A 21452-nucleotide genomic window follows, 5' to 3' on the forward strand; every position below is an offset into this window, starting at 1 on the left:
TTTCACCAGAGGTGGCCGGTCTGGTGTCATGGTGTGAGGACAACAACCTCACCCTCACCACTGATAAAACAAAGGAGATGATGGTGGACATAAGGAGAAGAAGAGGCCTCACCAGCTGCTGTTTATCCGAGAGAGTGAAGTGGAGAGGGTGAGCAGCTTTAGGTACCTGGGCGTTCACATCAGTGAGGACCTCACCTGGACACTGAACACCACACAGCTGGTCAAGAAGGCTCAGCAGCAGCTGTATTTCCTGAGGAGGCTGAGGAAATTTGGGATGTCAGCCAAGATCCTCAGCAGCTTCTACAGCTGCACTGTGGAGAGCACACTGACCAGCTGCATCACTGCATGGTACGGCAGCACTAGTGCTATGGACCAAATGCCTGCAGAGAGGGGTAAGAACTGTGGAGAAGATCACCAGGACCCTGCTGCCCTCTCTGCAGAGCATCTACCATTGTCCAGAGTCCAGAGCTGCCTCCATCCGTAGAGACCCCACACACCCTCACAGACTGTTCACACTTCTGCCCTCGAGACGAAGGTTTAGAAGTGTGAAGTCCAGGACATCTAGACTCAACAACTCCTTCTTCCCCACTGCTATCAGACTCCTGAACAGCACCTACCTCAACTGCAGTTTGCACATTAGCACAATTTGCACACTAAGTTCATTTTGCACATTAATCCTTTGTACTTCCTTGACAACTGTACTTCCATTGACAACTGTATACCTCTTTTACTATTTTTATCCCTATTTTTACCTTATTTATCTTAACATCGTGTCTTCATTTTATCCTTTATTCTTGTTCCTTCAACCCTACCTAACTTGGCATTTGTGTATGGACAGCAAAGGAAGAATTTCATTGCACAGAGAAATGCTATTTCTTCTGTACACATGACAACAAACACTTCGAATCTTGAATCTTTGAAATGTTTTAATTTTTATTTGATTTTAAGAGGTTGGCAAGAATACAACAGGTCACCTGCTGCACGGCTGTATATCATAGTATTATTGTATATTATCAAATTTACTATTATAAATGATAATTATACAATGAATAAGAATAAAACACATGAAACAATAATTAGCTCCTTCTTTATTCAGCCAGTCTTAACTAGATCTGTCCCTTGTTTTCATTTTATAACTAACTACAAGTGTGCATAGGAAGGAAACTTAATCCACACAGAGAGCCTTTCTATTCAAAGAAAAAAGATCTAGGAGAAAATCCTGGTTTAGACGGTAATAGCCGATATCTTCCTCACAGTAGCAATGCGAGATCTAGATTTGATGTGTAAGGTTACAGGTAACTGCACCTTCTTTTGACATGCATTAAAAAAAAGGTGGAAAGTTTGATAAGGAAAAGAGCAGACAGTGAGAGTGGAAAGAGGAAAGTTCTTTTCAGGTCAGCTCACGCTTGCCAGAAGGTTCCTGCATTAATTAGACAGAAACGTGTATGTGTGAAAGACAAAAACGAAAAAGGAAGAAAGAGACAGTGTGATACTGCATGTGTGGATATTGTGTGAAATTGTGTATGTGAGCATGCTTAAGTGTGTCGTAATTGGCACGAAGGCAACGCGGAGGGCAGGATGAGGCCCTCTTCTTCTCACATATTCCCCCTCTGCCTGAGCATTGTCATAAATCCAGATAAGGGTTTACTTGACAACAGCAATTGACCTTTTCCTTCATTTAGTCCGCACCACATCACAGCTGAATACTGAAAGAAATGTACAGGCAATCAGATGAAAATACAAAGAAAAGCAAGATAGACAGAAAGATAGTGGAGTACACAGATAGATAAATGACATTTAATCATTAAAACTAACAAGAACTTACTGTTTTAAATGGTTCACTTTATGAACACGTTTTCCTAACAACATTTTAGCTTGAATTGGAGTAATTAAGCCAAATCTGAAGAAAGCCCTGGCTGGCCTGGATGTTCTTCAGATTCCCTCTTTTAATTGGCCTGCTAACATGAAAGCCTTGCCAAGAACACAGGTCCTCTGTTAACATGGTTCGTATTTTTACTCGATACATATACTGTGGCTGTAACACGCCTTCAGAAACTTTAATGTTATAACGGTGGAAGGAAAGTGGAATCAAATTGCTACCCTTACCACCTTCATTCAAATAACAAACCTTAATTTATGTGTACCTATGTGTTGCCCAGATATTTACAAAGGTGAGCATTTTGACATGGGCGACAGCGCCAGTCCTCAACACAAATCTCGCAACCATGTGCTTTCATTTCTTTGAAACACAAAAACAAGCTCCGGCGTTCAGAATGTAATGACTGAAAAAGACATTATAAAACAAAACCACATATAAGATGACAGGAAATGAAATGTATTTCATTATACAACTTTTCATCACAAAGACTCAGTCATTCAGACATAGGTGGCTGTGTTCTTTCTCCCCTGCTCTTCTCCCTGTACACTAACTGCTGCACCTCCACCCACCAGTCTGTCAAGCTAATCAAGTTCGCAGATGACACCACCGTTATTGGGCTCATCTCGGACGGGGACGAGTCTGCCTACAGGAGGGAGGTTGAACGTCTGGTGTCCTGGTGCAGCCACAACAACCTGGTGCTGAATGCCCAGAAGACAGTGGAGATTATTGTGGACTTCAGGAAGCACACAGCCCCACTCCCCCCCATCATCCTGACTGACACCCCCATCACCTCTGTGGACTCATTCCGCTTCCTGGGTACCACCATCACCCAGGACCTGAAGTGGGAGCCCACCATCACCTCCGTCATTAAGAAAGCCCAGCAGAGGATGTACTTCCTGAGGCAGCTGAAGAAATTCAACCTGCCAACACGGACGATGATGCAGTTCTACACCGCAATCATCGAGTCCATCCTCACCTCCTCCATCACCGTGTGGTACGCTGGAGCCACTATCAGGGACAAACAGAGACTGCAGCGTGTTGTGCGCTCTGCTGAGAAGGTGATTGGCTGCAGACTCCCATCTCTGCAGGACCTGTACACCTCCAGGACACTGCGGCGTGCAGCTCGGATCTCAGCTGACCCTTCTCACCCTGGACACAGTCTGTTTGACCTGCTCCCCTCAGGCAGGAGGCTCCGGTCCATTCGCACCAGAACCTCTCGCCATAAGAACAGTTTCTTCCCCTCTGCTGTTGAACACATGAACAATAACCGTATGACTGTTCCCACCACTAACACATGACCCTACGCTGTGTTCACTGCATCATTCCATGTTTGGCACTGATCACCACCTGCACTCATGTATATATCATGTATATATCTATCTATCTACTTAGCACTTTTAATTCTTATTCTCATTTTTATTTTCATGTCTATTTAAGCTTAATTTATAACAGTATTTATGACAGTATGTTTGCACTGAAGCACCGCAGCAATTTCCTAATGTTGTAAACCCGCTCAACATTTGGCAATAAAACCCTTTCTGATTCTGATTCTGATTAATAATGTAGTTCTGGAGCATATAATGATGAAATACTGTGATTTGCAATTCATTTACATTTTTATTTGTTATTGACTGCCAGAACTGGAAAAAGCTACATTCATGCACCGTTACAGAAACATTTTCTTCTTTATGTTTTGCTCTATAACATTTTGTATGCCTGCAAAATGCCTGTTAGCACCACAACAGAAGCTTTTATATGCTAGTGGTGCTGCCGGTGTTATTAATATTTTTTAGGATTTCTTGGAAAGGTTCAGAGAGCCATTTCTACTTTATTTGGAAGGTAGAAGAGTGAGGGGGGGGGGGGGGGTGTGACATGCAGCAATAGCCCCACAAAATTTCTTTTTAATCATCAATATTCATAGTTTGATGATTATTTCACTACGTTGTGTTTATTTATTTATTTGGAGCTCTCCATACAAATGAGAGTGAGGGGGAAACGGAACACGTAAAAAAAATTCCAACACAATACATCAACCAAAAAGATGTTTTTCTTTTAGCTCATCACTCCTGAGCTGACCATGCTACAATAGCAGCAGTTGGAAAATCATGGTAGAGCGTTCATGCATCTACCTGCGCCTACTACTATCTACTGCAGCAGGCTCACAGAAAGCACCTGGACAGTGGTCTCTGTTTAAGTCACAAGTATACAACAGTTATAGTAAAGATTACAAGTTTTACCACTTTTTAATTTCACTGCTGCCATTGTGGATCCAAAAGGCAAGGCTTTGTAGGACTTCTCTGACTTCCCAAGTTGAAAAGAGAACTTGAGGGGACTTTCCAGTTGACAATTCTGGCACAGAATTACCTAGTTTCCAGTTTAAGTGGAATAATTTTCAATCAACTCAAAGTTTTTCATTTAACTTCCACTTATCCTATCTTAGGGCGAGAGGTGAGGTACACCCTGGACAGTTCGCCAGTCTGTCTTTGGGAGGAAGCCAGAGCACCCAGGGAGAACCCACACAAACATGGGTGAACATGCAAGCTCCACGCAGAAAGACCCTGGCCTGATGGTGGAATTGAACTCAGGATCTTCTTGCTGTGAGGCAACAGTGCTAACCACCGTGCCACCCCCAAGCTTCCAGCACCTGGTAGTCCCAGGAGATCTCCCATCCAAATACTAACCAAGCCCAACCCTGCTTAGCTTCCGAGATCAGACGCGATTGGGCGTGCTAAGGGTGTAATGGCTATAAGCTAAACCTAATCAATGTTTTTTTTCTTTCCATTGGTTTTTACCTCATTCACACAAACAAAGATTGAATGTGAATTAGTGCAGACAGAGAATGAGAGTAAGTATTGATCTAGTAACAGAGATGGAGTTGCATTTACTCTCACAAGAGCTGACGCAGATATGTATATACAATGGACCACCCTGTGTGTGTGTGTGTGTGTGTGTGTGTGTGTGTGTGTGTGTGTGTGTGTGTGTGTGTGAGTGCGTCTATGTGGTATGGATTGACATTTGACCTGCGCTGTACCTGGGCTCCGGGGACATTTCGACTTTTTGCTGTGTATTCATGTGTCCCCCTAAAACATGACTTGTAAATGCATTTTTAAGTGTCTAAATAATAATTTTTTCTACTTCTTATGAGGTCATTATTTATCTTTTGACCTGTATTTGCTTAAACTGTAGTGTAAATTCATTTATTAAACTATAATTAAAAGATTTTCTGATTTTCTTAAAAGTCCACCTATACCCCTCACCTGATTTTTGTGTATTCCAGTGTATTGCACAGCGACGTTTCGAGTTAGAGTGGATGTGTGTAGGTACTGCAATTTAATACACATTTTCAATACACACGGCCGGAAGTCATTGTGATTGGTAGGCTATATATATAGGCGGTACCTACAGGAAACGGCGCCACAACTTTCGCGCGCGTGCCCTTTAACAAGTGTATGTCGACGGCAATACGAAGACGGATTAAAAACACAAAGGTAAGCCTTTTTTAATGTAAAATGCACCATGACTTTAATACTATATGAAATTATAGGTGCACAGGCCTATATTAAACTGGTTTAATTTATGCTTTATGGACTGTTAGTGAGTCTTTGAAGAAGTAAAACGGCCCCAGCGTTTGTCATTGAGTAAATAAAATAGGGCTGACGACTAACCGCGTCAACGCGATAAAGCGGGCTAACCCGTGTTAGGATTTACTCGGTGTTAAAGCATTATTGTGGCTTAAACGTGTTAATGCCGACATCGCGACTAACGCGATTAACAATTAAACCAGCGCAGTCTGAGTCAAAATCCCTGATGTCGCTGTTAGCTAATTTCGGGCAGTTTGTCCAATGTCTGTCATTCTGCTGACAGCCCTAAAATAAAAGCAAGGGTATAAGTGTATTTAGTCGTGTATTTATTTATATGCCTGAAGAAAAAACTTCTTACAGTTTTGATGCCTAAGCTTTCTCAGTACTTGTATCACTCTCTGCAGTCGCCATTACAGAAATGTCACATGTCGCCATTTTGAGTACTAGGCCTTTAACATTTTAAAAGAAGGCATAAATTAGCACTATGAATAAGTCAGCTGTGTTTATGCTGTAAACTACACTACTGCTAGTTCTGCTACTACTGATGATGATGACAATGATGACGATAATCGTAATACTTTATATGCTTTGGTAATACAGCCAATCGTACAGGAGAACATGCGAAGGAGACGCATTCCTCCACGGGAGGATGCAGTCTGTCATGTTTCTGCTGGAAGGGACAAACTGGGACTTGATATCCACTACATAAATGCCTTCAAAGGTAAGTTGGTCTTTAGTTTGGATTAGATTTGGAGTTTGTCACTTTGTCTTTTGTCACTCACTTGGTATGCCTCTGCAATTCAGGTCGGGGCATTTTCACGACTGTTCCATTCCAAAAAGGAGACTTTCTTTTGGAATACAGAGGTAAACTCATAACAAAAGAAGAATGTGAGCGGAGACACAGAGTTTATCATGACAGCCTGAAGGTGTTCATGTTTGAATTCAAGTTTGATGGAAAACTCTGGTGGTGCGTATTATATCAGTGTAGTTTGATTAAGATTAAATTACACATTGCTTTTGATTTATGAAAAAAAAAAGCTTCCTAACTAACTAGTTAAGCTAATACTTTTTTGCCTAACCCCACAGTGTGGATGCATCTCAAGAAGATGGGTCATTAGGCAGACTTGTCAACGACAACCACATCAGTCCAAGTGCTAAGATGAAAATATTAAATATCAATGGAAAGCCCCATCTATGCTTATTTGCAAGCAGAGACATAAGTCCAGGCGAAGAAATAGACTATAATTATGGTGACTCGGATTGGCTCTGGAGATGCAAGGTATTTCTACAATTGTACTTTTTGGAACTGATAAATTGCATACCCTAAGCCATTTTTACATTTGTACCTACTCAAATTGGCTTAACGTGACTTAGGGCATCTAGTTTTTCACTGAAATTGAGTATCACCTACTGTGCCTGGGGTAACTATAGCAATGCAGCCGAGCATCCAGTGATATAAATGCCACAGCAACCATGGACGTCAAGGTGACAAAATGCCTGCTGCTCAGTCTATACTTTAGTGTTCAATTCAGGGATCACGCTGTTAATTTTGGTCGCTATTTCAAACATTTCAGAGTTTCAAAAATGATGGCTTGGATTTTCACGAAGGAGGCGCACTCATAACTTATCGAGTGACACCATTGACCAGCCACCTGGTGGCATTCAGTCTATGTCAAATTTTCTGATCACTTTGGATCACTTGGAACCTTGGTGCAGTAGTTACTGAAAAACTACATGGTACTATAACCTACTGGAAAAACAGGGGTAGGTACTAATGGAAAACAGGCAATTGTGATGGCTGCCACATCAAAGCCCTCTAAAAGCACTAAAAAAATATCAGCAGGTATGCAGAAATAAAAAATGGCTTTCGGTTTCTAAATTTTAACAGTGATTGATGTTTAATGTGATTCTACACAGCAAAATCTCCAGTGTTAAATTAACACTGGAGAGTGTCTATAAGGGTCCACACCTCTGAGTGTTAAATACAACACTGTTGAGTGTTAAATTAACACTTTTGACAGTGTTATATGTTTAAAAGTAACCTAGTCAGTTTTGAAGATTAACAATGGCTAACACTGAGCAGTGCTGATTTTCTAACACTGGAAAATAACTCAAAATGTTAGAAATATTCCAGTGTTAGAAAATCAGCACTGCTCAGTGTTAGTCTTTGTTAATCTTCAAAACTGACTAGGTTACTTTTAAACATATAACCCTGTCAAAAGTGTTAATTCAACACTCAACAGTGTTGTGTGGACCCATATAGACACTCTCTAGTGTTAATTTAACACTGGAGATTTTGCTGTGTAGCCTCTTTAGTTAGATTCATTTTAAATTTTATCCCTTGAAGATAAATGGGCCCTAGTGACAGTTCGTTGCTGCTACAGGTGATTGTTTTACTCCTTTAGCAATGGCTTAAAAAATAAAGAAATCACACTGACTATTTGTCTCTTAATCATAGGGCCTTAAATTCTCTATACATGACAGTGAATATTTTAAAGACAATAGCTTGAAACTTATCTTTCTCATACAGTTTATTTAATGTTTCAAAAGCCTCTTCAAAAATGCACTGTATATTCATTTTCTATCTGTTACACACGAAGACGGAGACCAGCCAGATTCAGAAGACTGTGAGCTGCCTAAAGCCGCAACCAAACAGCTTTCCAAACAATGATCTGGACCTGAAACATCCAGAGCCTGAAAGGGTAAATATAATCCAGTGTACCACTTAATGAACTAATAATTTAATCTATCATCATTCTTTATGGATGCTGTGTGTGTGTGTGTTTGGCAGTCACCTGGGTGTGATGTGATTTACATGGACCGTGGCTTGTAGGTCCTTTTCATTGTTTCAAAGTGCAAGTCTGGATAACATCTGAGTGTGTGTGTGTGTGTGTGTGTGTGTTAACCAACCAAATGTGACTTAGGAGGACCACACTGTTATTGGGGGACTCCGTCAAAGTTTGCTTCATGGTGACATCACTCTGGTTTTAGGAGGGGTCTTCTCGTATGTCTTGACAGTTTGACCTACAGCATGCAGAGCTGACTGCATGTGCTTTGTTTCTATGTTGAAATTTTTTGAAACTCAGGCTTGAACATTAAGATAGATAGTACTATACAACTTCTTAACTTGTTTTAGGCACTTTTTACTGCTGTAATGCATGGGCTCTCTCTGGCTGTGTACTCTGGCTTCTTCCCACAGTCCAAAGATGTAGCTTATGGGGTTAGGTTAACTGGTGATTCAAAACTGCCCTTTGGTGTGAATGCAAATGCTTGTCCTTCCATGTTAGACTGGCGATCTGTCCAGGTTGTACTGCCCTATGGTAGCTGGTATAGGCCCCAAAACTGCTACCCCACAATCCTGATAAGGATAAGTGGAAGAGGATGGATGATTGCAAAGGAATCAGTTGTTAATTATTGTAGCCAGTATTTTTTTCAGAAGAAAACATTTCTTGAGTGGAAAGCCCCCCCCCCCCCCCCCCCCACACACACACACACACACACACACACACACATGCAAATTAAAGACAGAAGCACAGGACTGCCCAGTACAGTTGCAAGAAGAGCACTTGGTCTAATCTTTGTGCCATCTTTTCTTTGTTGCAGGATCTTGATGAAGAAATGCCTCAGCAAGGCTCAGAAGCCATGCATTCTTCTTCAGTGCAAGATTTTGAAGAGGTAACATTGACCTAGGACAGATTTTAATGAATGTTTCTCATGCACGATGTGTACCTTACGCTATTTGCCGATAGTGAAATGGTTTATTCATCCTCTTGAGTGATGCATTTTTAGTAACTGTCAGATTACTGTTCTTTTGTCTTCATTCTCTATCTGTTACACACGAAGACTGAGACCAGCCAGATTCAGAAGACTGTGAGCTGCCTAAAGCCGCAACCAAACAGCTTTCCAAACAATGATCTGGACCTGAAACATCCAGAGCCTGAAAGGGTAAATATAATCCAGTGTACCACTTAATGAACTAATAATTTAATCTATCATCATTCTTTATGGATGCTGTGTGTGTGTTTGTGTTTGGCAGTCACCTGGGTGTGATGTGATTTACATGGACTGTGGCTTGTAGGTCCTTTTCATTGTTTCAAAGTGCAAGTCTGGATAACATCTGAGTGTGTGTGTGTGTGTGTTAACCACCCAAATGTGACTTAGGAGGACCACACTGTTATTGGGAGACTCCGTCAAAGTTTGCTTCATGGTGACATCACTCTGGTTTTAGGAGGGGTCTTCTCGTATTTCTTGACAGTTTGACCTACAGCATGCAGAACTGACTACATGTGCTTTGTTTCTATGTGGTTTGAAACTCAGGCTTGAACATTAAGATAGATAGTACTATACAACTTAACTTGTTTTAGGCACTTTTTACTGCTGGTAGTGCATGGGCTCTCTCGCTGTGTACTCTGGCTTCTTCCCACAGTCCAAAGATGTAGCTTATGGGGTTAGGTTAACTGGTGATTCAAAACTGCCCTTTGGTGTGAATGCAAATGCTTGTCCTTCCATGTTAGACTGGTGATCTGTCCAGGTTGTACTGCCCTATGGTAGCTGGTATAGGCCCCAAAACTGCTACCCCACAATCCTGATAAGGATAAGTGGAAGAGGATGGATGATTGCAAAGGAATCAGTTGTTAACTATTGTAGCCAGTATTTTTTTCAGAAGAAAACATTTCTTGAGTGGAAAGCCCCCCCCACACACACACACACACACATGCAAATTAAAGACAGAAGCACAGGCCTGCCCAGTACAGTTGCAAGAAGAGCACTTGGTCTAATCTTTGTGCCATCTTTTCTTTGTTGCAGGATCTTGATGAAGAAATGCCTCAGCAAGGCTCAGAAGCCATGCATTCTTCTTCAGTGCAAGATTTTGAAGAGGTAACATTGACCTAGGACAGATTTTAATGAATGTTTCTCATGCACGATGTGTACCTTACGCTATTTGCCGATAGTGAAATGGTCTATTCATCCTCTTGAGTGATGCATTTTTAGTAACTGTCAGATTACTGTTCTTTTGTCTTCATTCTCTATCTGTTACACACGAAGACTGAGACCAGCCAGATTCAGAAGACTGTGAGCTGCCTAAAGCCGCAACCAAACAGCTTTCCAAACAATGATCTGGACCTGAAACATCCAGAGCCTGAAAGGGTAAATATAATCCAGTGTACCACTTAATGAACTAATAATTTAATCTATCATCATTCTTTATGGATGCTGTGTGTGTGTGTGTTTGGCAGTCACCTGGGTGTGATGTGATTTACATGGACCGTGGCTTGTAGGTCCTTTTCATTGTTTCAAAGTGCAAGTCTGGATAACATCTGAGTGTGTGTGTGTGTGTGTTAACCACCCAAATGTGACTTAGGAGGACCACACTGTTATTGGGGGACTCCGTCAAAGTTTGCTTCATGGTGACATCACTCTGGTTTTAGGAGGGGTCTTCTCGTATGTCTTGACAGTTTGACCTACAGCATGCAGAGCTGACTGCATGTGCTTTGTTTCTATGTTGAAATTTTTTGAAACTCAGGCTTGAACATTAAGATAGATAGTACTATACAACTTCTTAACTTGTTTTAGGCACTTTTTACTGCTGTAATGCATGGGCTCTCTCTGGCTGTGTACTCTGGCTTCTTCCCACAGTCCAAAGATGTAGCTTATGGGGTTAGGTTAACTGGTGATTCAAAACTGCCCTTTGGTGTGAATGCAAATGCTTGTCCTTCCATGTTAGACTGGCGATCTGTCCAGGTTGTACTGCCCTATGGTAGCTGGTATAGGCCCCAAAACTGCTACCCCACAATCCTGATAAGGATAAGTGGAAGAGGATGGATGATTGCAAAGGAATCAGTTGTTAATTATTGTAGCCAGTATTTTTTTCAGAAGAAAACATTTCTTGAGTGGAAAGCCCCCCCCCCCCCACACACACACACACACATGCAAATTAAAGACAGAAGCACAGGACTGCCCAGTACAGTTGCAAGAAGAGCACTTGGTCTAATCTTTGTGCCATCTTTTCTTTGTTGCAGGATCTTGATGAAGAAATGCCTCAGCAAGGCTCAGAAGCCATGCATTCTTCTTCAGTGCAAGATTTTGAAGAGGTAACATTGACCTAGGACAGATTTTAATGAATGTTTCTCATGCACGATGTGTACCTTACGCTATTTGCCGATAGTGAAATGGTCTATTCATCCTCTTGAGTGATGCATTTTTAGTAACTGTCAGATTACTGTTCTTTTGTCTTCATTCTCTATCTGTTACACACGAAGACTGAGACCAGCCAGATTCAGAAGACTGTGAGCTGCCTAAAGCCGCAACCAAACAGCTTTCCAAACAATGATCTGGACCTGAAACATCCAGAGCCTGAAAGGGTAAATATAATCCAGTGTACCACTTAATGAACTAATAATTTAATCTATCATCATTCTTTATGGATGCTGTGTGTGTGTGTGTTTGGCAGTCACCTGGGTGTGATGTGATTTACATGGACCGTGGCTTGTAGGTCCTTTTCATTGTTTCAAAGTGCAAGTCTGGATAACATCTGAGTGTGTGTGTGTGTGTGTGTGTGTGTGTGTGTTAACCACCCAAATGTGACTTAGGAGGACCACACTGTTATTGGGGGACTCCGTCAAAGTTTGCTTCATGGTGACATCACTCTGGTTTTAGGAGGGGTCTTCTCGTATGTCTTGACAGTTTGACCTACAGCATGCAGAGCTGACTGCATGTGCTTTGTTTCTATGTTGAAATTTTTTGAAACTCAGGCTTGAACATTAAGATAGATAGTACTATACAACTTCTTAACTTGTTTTAGGCACTTTTTACTGCTGTAATGCATGGGCTCTCTCTGGCTGTGTACTCTGGCTTCTTCCCACAGTCCAAAGATGTAGCTTATGGGGTTAGGTTAACTGGTGATTCAAAACTGCCCTTTGGTGTGAATGCAAATGCTTGTCCTTCCATGTTAGACTGGCGATCTGTCCAGGTTGTACTGCCCTATGGTAGCTGGTATAGGCCCCAAAACTGCTACCCCACAATCCTGATAAGGATAAGTGGAAGAGGATGGATGATTGCAAAGGAATCAGTTGTTAATTATTGTAGCCAGTATTTTTTTCAGAAGAAAACATTTCTTGAGTGGAAAGCCCCCCCACACACACACACACACACACATGCAAATTAAAGACAGAAGCACAGGACTGCCCAGTACAGTTGCAAGAAGAGCACTTGGTCTAATCTTTGTGCCATCTTTTCTTTGTTGCAGGATCTTGATGAAGAAATGCCTCAGCAAGGCTCAGAAGCCATGCATTCTTCTTCAGTGCAAGATTTTGAAGAGGTAACATTGACCTAGGACAGATTTTAATGAATGTTTCTCATGCACGATGTGTACCTTACGCTATTTGCCGATAGTGAAATGGTCTATTCATCCTCTTGAGTGATGCATTTTTAGTAACTGTCAGATTACTGTTCTTTTGTCTTCATTCTCTATCTGTTACACACGAAGACTGAGACCAGCCAGATTCAGAAGACTGTGAGCTGCCTAAAGCCGCAACCAAACAGCTTTCCAAACAATGATCTGGACCTGAAACATCCAGAGCCTGAAAGGGTAAATATAATCCAGTGTACCACTTAATGAACTAATAATTTAATCTATCATCATTCTTTATGGATGCTGTGTGTGTGTTTGTGTTTGGCAGTCACCTGGGTGTGATGTGATTTACATGGACGAAGTTTATTAGTTGATATCTGCAACTGAATTGAAAACACACCTTTCCAACTGTCCAAAACAAATAAATGTTGCAATATTTTGCTAACAGTGTCACAATCATCGTCTGGTGTGCACAACAATATCATCTTTGGACAAGTGCATTCAGTGTGTGGGACCGGTTTCCTCCCTCAAGTGGCTTGGCTTTAAGTGCAAAGGTGAGACATTTAGTGAATAGGTACAGTGTATAGTAAAAAGCATTAATAGAGTTCAACAAGTTAAGACGTGCTGAAATGAACACTGCTCCCTTTTTAATTAATGGGTGGTCACGTCTAATTAAAGAAATGCAGTATTACCTCATTGGTGCAGGACCTTGTAAAAATGGTATACTTGGGATTGTCCTCAATTCCCCATTCCATAACATAAACTGCTCAAAATAATAAAGGGAACACTTAAACAATGCGATGTTACTCCAAGTCAGTCACACTTCTGTGAAATCAAACTGTTCACTTAGGAAGTAACACTGACAACCAGTTTCACATGCTGTTTTGCAAATAGAGTAGACAACAAGTGGAAATTATAGTCAATTCACCATAATAAAGGACTGGTTCTGCAGGTGGTGACCACAGACCACTTCTCAGCACCTATGCTTTCTGGCTGATGTTATGGTCACTTTTGAATGCTGGCGGTGATTTCATTTTAGTGGTAGCATGAGACAGTCTACAACCCACACAAGGGGCTCAGGTAGTGCAGCTCATCTAGCGTAGCACATCAATGTGAGCTGTGGCAAGAAGGTTTGCTGTGTCTGTTAGTGTAGTGTCCAGAGCATGGAGGTGCTACCTGGATGTGGAGTAGGCCATAGGAGGGCAACAACCCAGCAGCAGGACCGCTACCTCCACCTTTGTGCAAGGAGGAACAAGAGGAGCCCTGCAAAATGACCTCAAACAGGCCACAAATGTGCATCTGTCTGCTCAAATGGTCAGAAACTGACTTCATGAGGGTGACTTGAGGGTCCAGCATCCACAGGTGGGGATTGAGCTTGCAGTCCAACACCATGCAGGATGTTTGGCATTTGCCAGAAAACACAAAGTTTGGCAACTTCAGCACGGGCACCCTATGCTCCTCACAGCTGAAAGGAGGTTCAAACTGAGCACGTGACAGTCTGGAGATGCCGTGGGGAATGTTCTGCTGCCTGCAACATCCTCCAGCATGATCATATTGGCAGTGGGTCAGTAATGGTGAGGGGTGGCATTTCTGTGCCTGCCAGAGAGCCTGACTGTCATTGGGTAACAAGATGAGGTCCTCGGACCCTTTGTGAGACCACATGCTGGTGCATTTGGCCCTGGGGTCCACCTAATGCGAGACGACACTGGGCCTCATGTGGCTGGAGTATGTCAGCAGTTCCTCCATGACAAAGGCATTGATGCTATGGACTGGCCCGCCTGTTCCCCAGACCTGAATCCAATTGAGCACATCTGGGACATCATGTCTCACTCCATCCACCACAAACTGTCCAGGGGTTGGCAGATGCTTTAGTCCAGGTCTTGGAGGAGATCCTTCAGGAGACCATCCGCCACCTCATCCCGAGCATGCCCAGGCATTGTAGGGAAGTCGTACAGGCATCTGGAGGCCACACACATTCAACTACACACTTTCATGCCACTCAACTACCTAAAGAACAAAGTATTTAATAAGAATAATTCCTTCATTCACATCTGGGATGTCCTTTTTTGGGGGGGGGAGGGGGATTAGCAGTGTATGTGTAGTCATTAAAATATCCTTAATGTGAACAGTTTTGTTTTTTTTTGTTTTTTCAGCATTTGACATTACTGCAATGCTTTGACAAAAAACTACTTCACTTAAATAGAACTGCAAAGCTAAATTAAGTCTATCAAAATGTGTTTCAGTTTGTTTAGGGGTCTGGCACAAATCTTGCCTTGCAAAATTGGCAAATCAGAATTGCCACCAGTCAACACAGGTGTGTATCCCATTCATATTTGGCTTGACTTTTTTTCAGTTTATTTTTTACCTGTCTAAAGTATTGATCAATTAAAAAAACTTTTGTTCTTACATTCCAGAAAGAAGAAATTTCTGAATATTCAGGGGAGGATGGATTGCCACATTCAGTTCTGGATCAAATATCAAGCGATGATGATGGCAACCACAGCATATCAGAAGAAGAATATGTGCCAGATTCAGAGTCATATGATGAAGATTCAGATGAAGACATCTCATTATTGCCAAGCACATCAAAAGGTCTGCTATGCCAAGATGACATCTCCAAAGCGCATGAACAATCAGATTCAATGAATTTAATCCACAACTTGACAAAGGACAAGCCACAAGATAAAAGTGAGCTTTGCGAAACTGAATCAGAAAAAATGACTTTAAGTAAAAGAAATTACTGCTATTTTTGTGGCAAACCACAAGCTAAAATTTCCCGCCACCTGAAAACGCACAAAACGGCTCCTGATGTTGTGCATGCATTTTCCCTGCCTAGAGACTCAAACGAGCGTAAAAGTCTGTTAGAGAAATTGAGAAATAAGGGAAATTTTAAGCATAATGCTGCAGTTTTGCATGGTGGAGTGGGACCACTGAAAGTGAAGAGAAGACCCAAGATTAAAGCAGTAGAGGGAAAGTTTGCTCATTGCTTTTATTGTCAAGGGATGTATGTTCGCAAGGATCTTTGGAGACATGTCCGCAGATGTCCTAACAAACCAAAAGATGACACGGATAAAGAACCTGGAAGAACCAAAGTACTCGGCCTGGCTTTAACTCTGGAGTCTCAGTGTTATCCGCAGGTGTCAAGTGGAGTCTGGAAGGTTCTTGCTGTTATGAAACAAGATGAGATTGCCTCAGCTGTGCGAAATGACTTTACTGTTATTCAGTTTGCCCAGTCCCTCTACAATAAACATGGACAAGACCCTACAAAGTATGATTATATACGACAGAAGCTTCGTGAAGCGGGACGTTTGTTGTTGTGTCTGCGCACAGAATTCTCAGTGCATAACATGGAAGAAGCTATTAAGCCTGCTAATTTCCAGAGAGTTGTGCAAGCAGTAAAGAAAGTTTCAGGTTTTGATGAAGAGACACTGTCATACAAAACTCCAAGCCTTGCGCTGAAACTGGGACATACACTGCATAAAATGTCTGACATTATCCATTGTCGTGCCCTCATGACAGAGGATGAAGCCCTAATCAAGTCCACTGATGCGTTCAAGAAGTTGTATGTCTCCAAATGGTCTGAGATGGTGTCTCACCGTGCCTTGAACACATTGAGTGAGGCAAAGTTTAACAAGCCATCAACATTGCCCTTTACAGAAGATGTTCGGATTCTCCATCACTACCTTCAAAAATCTGCAGAAAGTGCCTTTTGCAGCTTGGAGAACGAAGCCACAGCTCAGAATTATGCCCAACTTGCACAAGTTACACTCTCACAAATCATTGTGTTCAACCGAAGACGTTCTGGAGAGGTTTCAAAGATGCGCCTCAAAAGTTTTCTTGAAAGAGACAAAACAGCACTCCACACAGATGTTGCCATGGGGCTCTCAGAAATGGAACAGAGACTCTGTAACTATTTCTGTAGAATAGAAATAATGGGAAAAAGGGACAGAAATGTTCCAGTTCTGCTTACACCAAGCATGCTGGATGCTCTGTCACTACTGGTTAGTAGGAGGCCTGACTGTGGTATTTGTGCCACTAATATCTACCTCTTTGCAAGACCCCGATCAATGAGTCATTACAGAGGAATGGACTCCTTGCGTGTTCATGCACACCAGTGTGGAGCAAAGCAGCCTGAGTATCTAAGATCGACACAGCTCAGAAAACATGTTGCCACACTCTCACAAGTCCTTAATTTGAAAAACAACGAACTTGATCAGGTTGCAGATTTCCTGGGTCATGATATCCGCGTTCACCGCGAATTCTACAGATTACCAGTTCCCACAACACAGCTGGCCAAGATTTCCAAACTGCTTTTAACACTGGAAAAAGGACAACTTTCCCAGATCCAGGGGAAATCACTGGATGAGATCAAAATAGAAGGTTTGTATTGAAAGGAGCAAATATTAGGGCAGTAGTTGAATATTATGCTTTATCAACCGAATTAAAACCTAAAAGCACAGACCATTCTGTTAAATGTCCATGATTTAAGGTTCTTGAAGTCTATTGTTTCATCACTTTGCAACATTTGGCAAACTGCAGAGTGGTGGCCTTAAATAGTAAAACTATGTACTATAATTTCCAGTATTTGTTCTGTATTTTGTCATATCTCGTTGTTAATGTGAGGTTTTTGGGGGGTTTGTTTGGTTTTTTGGGGGGGTTTTCCCACAATTTCTCAGATGAAATTGCATTAAGTGATGCTGAAACAAAGGACAGTGAGAGTGAATCAGATGATGATGACACAGCACTCACAATGTTGGCGTGTGGCACCAGTGAGCCTGTACATGCAGTAGCTGATTCCACAAACACAGCGCAGCTCCAAGACACTGTAGATTGTGGTAAGTTACCACTAGCTTGGTTTCTGTGGATAAAATGTTTGTTACAAATATTAAAACTTAATCAAATTGTGTAATCAGCAGATGAAGGACCACTCACAATGCCTGCAGCAAGTGAGACTGCTGCTCCCTCTGAAGGTAAGGGGTGCAGTTGGTTCTCTAAGCTTATTATTGTTTCATCACTTTGCAACATATGGCAAACTGCAGAGTGGTGGCAAAAAGTCACTTGGATGAGTGACAAAATGTTTCTCCCACTGAAAACGCTACGTCCAGATTAACAGAATCAACGTTTTGGGATTTACTTACCTGGATGATTGAGCATGCATCAAGAGACTTTTATTCAACTTTTTATTCAGTCTTTTATTCACAGCGGAACACTAAATGTCTCATTTTAGAAATTTGATAAATTTTCAAAGAGAATTTTAGCTCGTTTTGATATTGATGGTAGCAACACATTTCAGAAGTTAGTACAGGGTAGCATCCATTCTTTTAACCACCAAATGTTTTTTGTTTTTTTTGTTTGGTTTTTTGTTTGTTTTAACTACTACTACTTTATATATCTTCCAGAGAAAAATGCTGCTCAATCCCACAATTCCCGAAGAGCTCCCAAAAACATGTGGTCCAAGGCTGAGGTTGCTGCAGTGATGAGGCATTTTAAAGACCACATAAACGAAGGGAAACTAGCCACCAAAAATGATGGAGTCATTGCAAATTGGTAGAAGATCCGGTGTTGGCAGGAAGAACAGTTCAAAACATAAGAGATTTTGTAAGAAACAGAGGATTAACTGCAAAAAGGCAGAAAAAAATGAACTAAAATAACTGTTTAGAGAGCTGTGGTTTTACATCTTGGTCAGATTGCCAATTGTTGTTAACACTGATGTTCTGTTTAAAGAAAAAAAAGTTCTTGTTAAATACAGAAGTAGTTTGTATTTCATAATTTTTACATTTAATTTATTTAGGGTTTTTTTTGACGGGTTATATTTAAAATAAAAAATTATAAATGCATATTTTCTCCCCTTAATATTTACCTTTAAACTATTAAAATTCATTTTAAATGTTTTTAATTTTTCTGTTTTCTATATTTTTATATTTCTGTGGGAAGCGTGGGCATTTTTGTCCATAGATTTCTTTTTTTATTTATGGTTAAAATTAATGTTCAGATCCAAGAACACTAATAAAATGATGTTCCAGTAATCCTGTGTCCTGTCAGATGTGTATTCATGGTAATGATGAGCTATTTACATATTACATCATTGTCCCTTTAAAGACCCAATATTGTTTTTTTTGGACCTCATAAAACACATTGTTGTCAAGTGGACAATGTCTCCAGAAAACACAATAGAGTCTGGTTGGTGTGTATCAGTGTATCTAGACTTCTATAGGGAGTGTATGAGGTCTGAAGTGACCCAAATTTTTTTCAGATTTTTTCGAACACTTTAACCTCGCTCCCTTGGCTCTAAGTCCTTTCAAAAGGGTAGTCCACTTAAACCACCACCGGGCGGATTGACGTAGTATAGTCCCGCCATACCACATAGACCCGTATGTGTGTGTGTGTGTGTGTGTGTGTGTGTGTGTGTGAGAGAGAGAGAGAGAGAGAGAGCAAAAAGGGAGAATGGGAGCGAGAAGCTGGCAGGGAGCATCTGGCACCAGTTTCTCGTCCAGCTTCAAATTAATCAGATTTTATGGCACCTCATTACACTGCCTATCATTGATAATCAAAACCAATGTGATAGGTTCCGCATACATGTGTGCACACATACGATCACACACGTACGCTGTAGTAAAGGCGTATGGAGACGGATTGTGAAATGAAAACACAGAGTTTGAAGAAATTGAACCACCTGTATTCCTCAACGTTTGCAACATCATTAATCTAAGTCATTTATGCGTGTCAGCTTCTCATAAGAAGTGTGTGCGTCCAGTCCCAGACAGTGCTGCCATTACCGAGTCCCATCAGTGCTTGAATGCGTCCCAATATTCCATCCAGATACTGCATAGTAATAATATTCAAAACATGCATTATTCCATCTATCTGCTTTCCCCGAGGATCACCACTCTCTCTTTCTGACACAAACACACACACACATTTGCATTTGCATCTACCTCATAGCTCTAAATAGGATGGCATTGAAACATTACTTAGAGTTATGGGAAGCACCTGGCCACCGCAGCAGCATGTGAAATGTTATAAGGCCCAAAGGCTGCAGATACCACTCTCTCCCTATATGTGTTACAGTCCTGGACATGTACGCATACTTGTACACGCACACACAAAATAGGACCATTAGCCCTTGCTGCATCACCTCACTAAGCAAAGAGCGGAAACGAATAGCAGGCCATTAGAGTTTCATTACGGGGAGTTGGCTCGAGTTATGGCAGAACAGAGTGAGAAGGGAGGGAAAAAGAGAGACAGACGGAAAGAAAGCCGAGTCATATATAAAGGGAAACATGATGAGAAGACAGGAAGAGGGGGATACTCTGGTTGTGTGCGTATGTGTGTGCATGTGTTTGTGAAACAAGAGAGAAAACAAAGGCAGAGAGATAGGGACGGTGAGGAGCTGCAGAGCTATTTAGTATGGCATTGGGTCTGTGAATATGAGAGTTGTTGTCCATGACCTCCCCTCCTTATTTGCAGAGCAACAGTCAATTCCATTGCCTACGGCTGTTTTAATATGTCCCACCTGTTTACAAAGATACACACACTCAACCAGTGGAAAAACACAACCATATGCAAAAGCATACCTTCAAGAAAGTGGTCTCACTCTCTTGTTTTACCCATCTGTCTCTCCCTCTCACGTGCACAAAGGAACCTATGCATGTCTACACGGCTACAAATTAACACGGTCTCAGTCTTGCTTGCACTGCCGCACTCTCAGACACGCAAACTCTGAGAAAAAACACGTGCGCACGCACACACACCTCCAAGGTTAATAGTAGCTGTCATGGGCAGGGTGAGCAGTAATGGAACACACAAATGCCCCGGGGAGAAAAGCAGCCTGTGGATAGACAGAATGTGGGAATGATGAGGAGAAGGGAGGCTAAGAGGAGGAAGAAAGACTGAAGATGTAAGGGAGAAGAGAGAAGGGAGGTGGAGGGGCAAACCATTCCTGTTAATCAGTTACCCCCAGCGCAGATGAGGAGATTATTTATGTCTTCATTAGCACTAAATTATTCACATGCTCCTTCATTTATGTGTGAGCGGCTGCATTCATGTCCTTTTGGGCAGTTGATTGCGGTGGGATGAGTGGGAAAAACCTGCAGTCAGTAAAAGCATGTTGGCAAATTGAACAACAAGCTATTTGCAGTACATCTTTCATCAGCCATGCCTGTTTCTCATTAGTTAACACTTTTAAATCAATATGCCACCCTCTCTCTCACTCCTCTCACGGTGATCTTCACTTAGTCTCACACCTCTATTTTTACATGCCATCACCATCAGTGTCGACTGCTGCATTGAGGCACTAAATGAGTCTGTACATCACAGAATAGAGCTTGGTGAGCAAAGAAAGCCATTTCAGAGTGCCTTAAACAATGCCGATGACAGTGCAATGCATGTACGGCAATAATGCAATCATACAGATCTTTTTTAAGTCAAATTTATTACTGTAATGATGGCATGTTAGAGCTTCACTTTGGTTTAAAGTCTGTTGCAAAACCAAAACAACCTATTACTTTAAATGCAAGGATTGTAGTGTGTCACGTCTGTCAATTTGATTCCTTTTTAGAAAGAAGCTGTTATATTGCTGCAAAATAAAAGAACTGCAGACAGAACAGTTGGGAAATATCCTTAAAAAGGGTTATTTGGTCTA

At 41.6% G+C, this 21452-nt stretch overlaps 2 protein-coding genes across 2 annotated transcripts; both read left to right on the forward strand.

Moving 5' to 3' along the window:
- The first annotated feature begins 4829 nt into the window (after nt 1-4829).
- On the forward strand, nt 4830-8189 carry LOC146550006 (histone-lysine N-methyltransferase set-1-like). Its single transcript, XM_085259489.1, has 5 exons — nt 4830-5367; nt 6061-6181; nt 6265-6427; nt 6547-6739; nt 8061-8189. Exons 1-5 carry the CDS (start codon nt 5329-5331, stop codon nt 8187-8189), a joined length of 645 nt encoding a protein of 214 aa, XP_085115615.1. The 5' UTR covers nt 4830-5328.
- A 4761-nt stretch (nt 8190-12950) lies between these two features.
- On the forward strand, nt 12951-19040 carry LOC146550007 (uncharacterized). Its single transcript, XM_085260462.1, has 7 exons — nt 12951-13048; nt 13260-13365; nt 15055-15125; nt 15226-17191; nt 17488-17646; nt 17728-17781; nt 18211-19040. The coding sequence occupies exons 4-7, from the start codon at nt 15454-15456 to the stop codon at nt 18360-18362; spliced, it is 2103 nt and encodes a 700-aa protein (XP_085116588.1). The 5' UTR covers nt 12951-13048; nt 13260-13365; nt 15055-15125; nt 15226-15453; the 3' UTR covers nt 18363-19040.
- Nucleotides 19041-21452: the final 2412 nt, after the last annotated feature.

This window comes from Mchenga conophoros, linkage group LG20, assembly GCF_057382185.1.
Source record: "Mchenga conophoros isolate Kocher_MC1m ecotype Shallow Benthic linkage group LG20, M_conophoros_male_GT1.1, whole genome shotgun sequence".
In the NCBI taxonomy this organism is placed as follows: Eukaryota; Metazoa; Chordata; class Actinopteri; order Cichliformes; family Cichlidae; genus Mchenga; species Mchenga conophoros.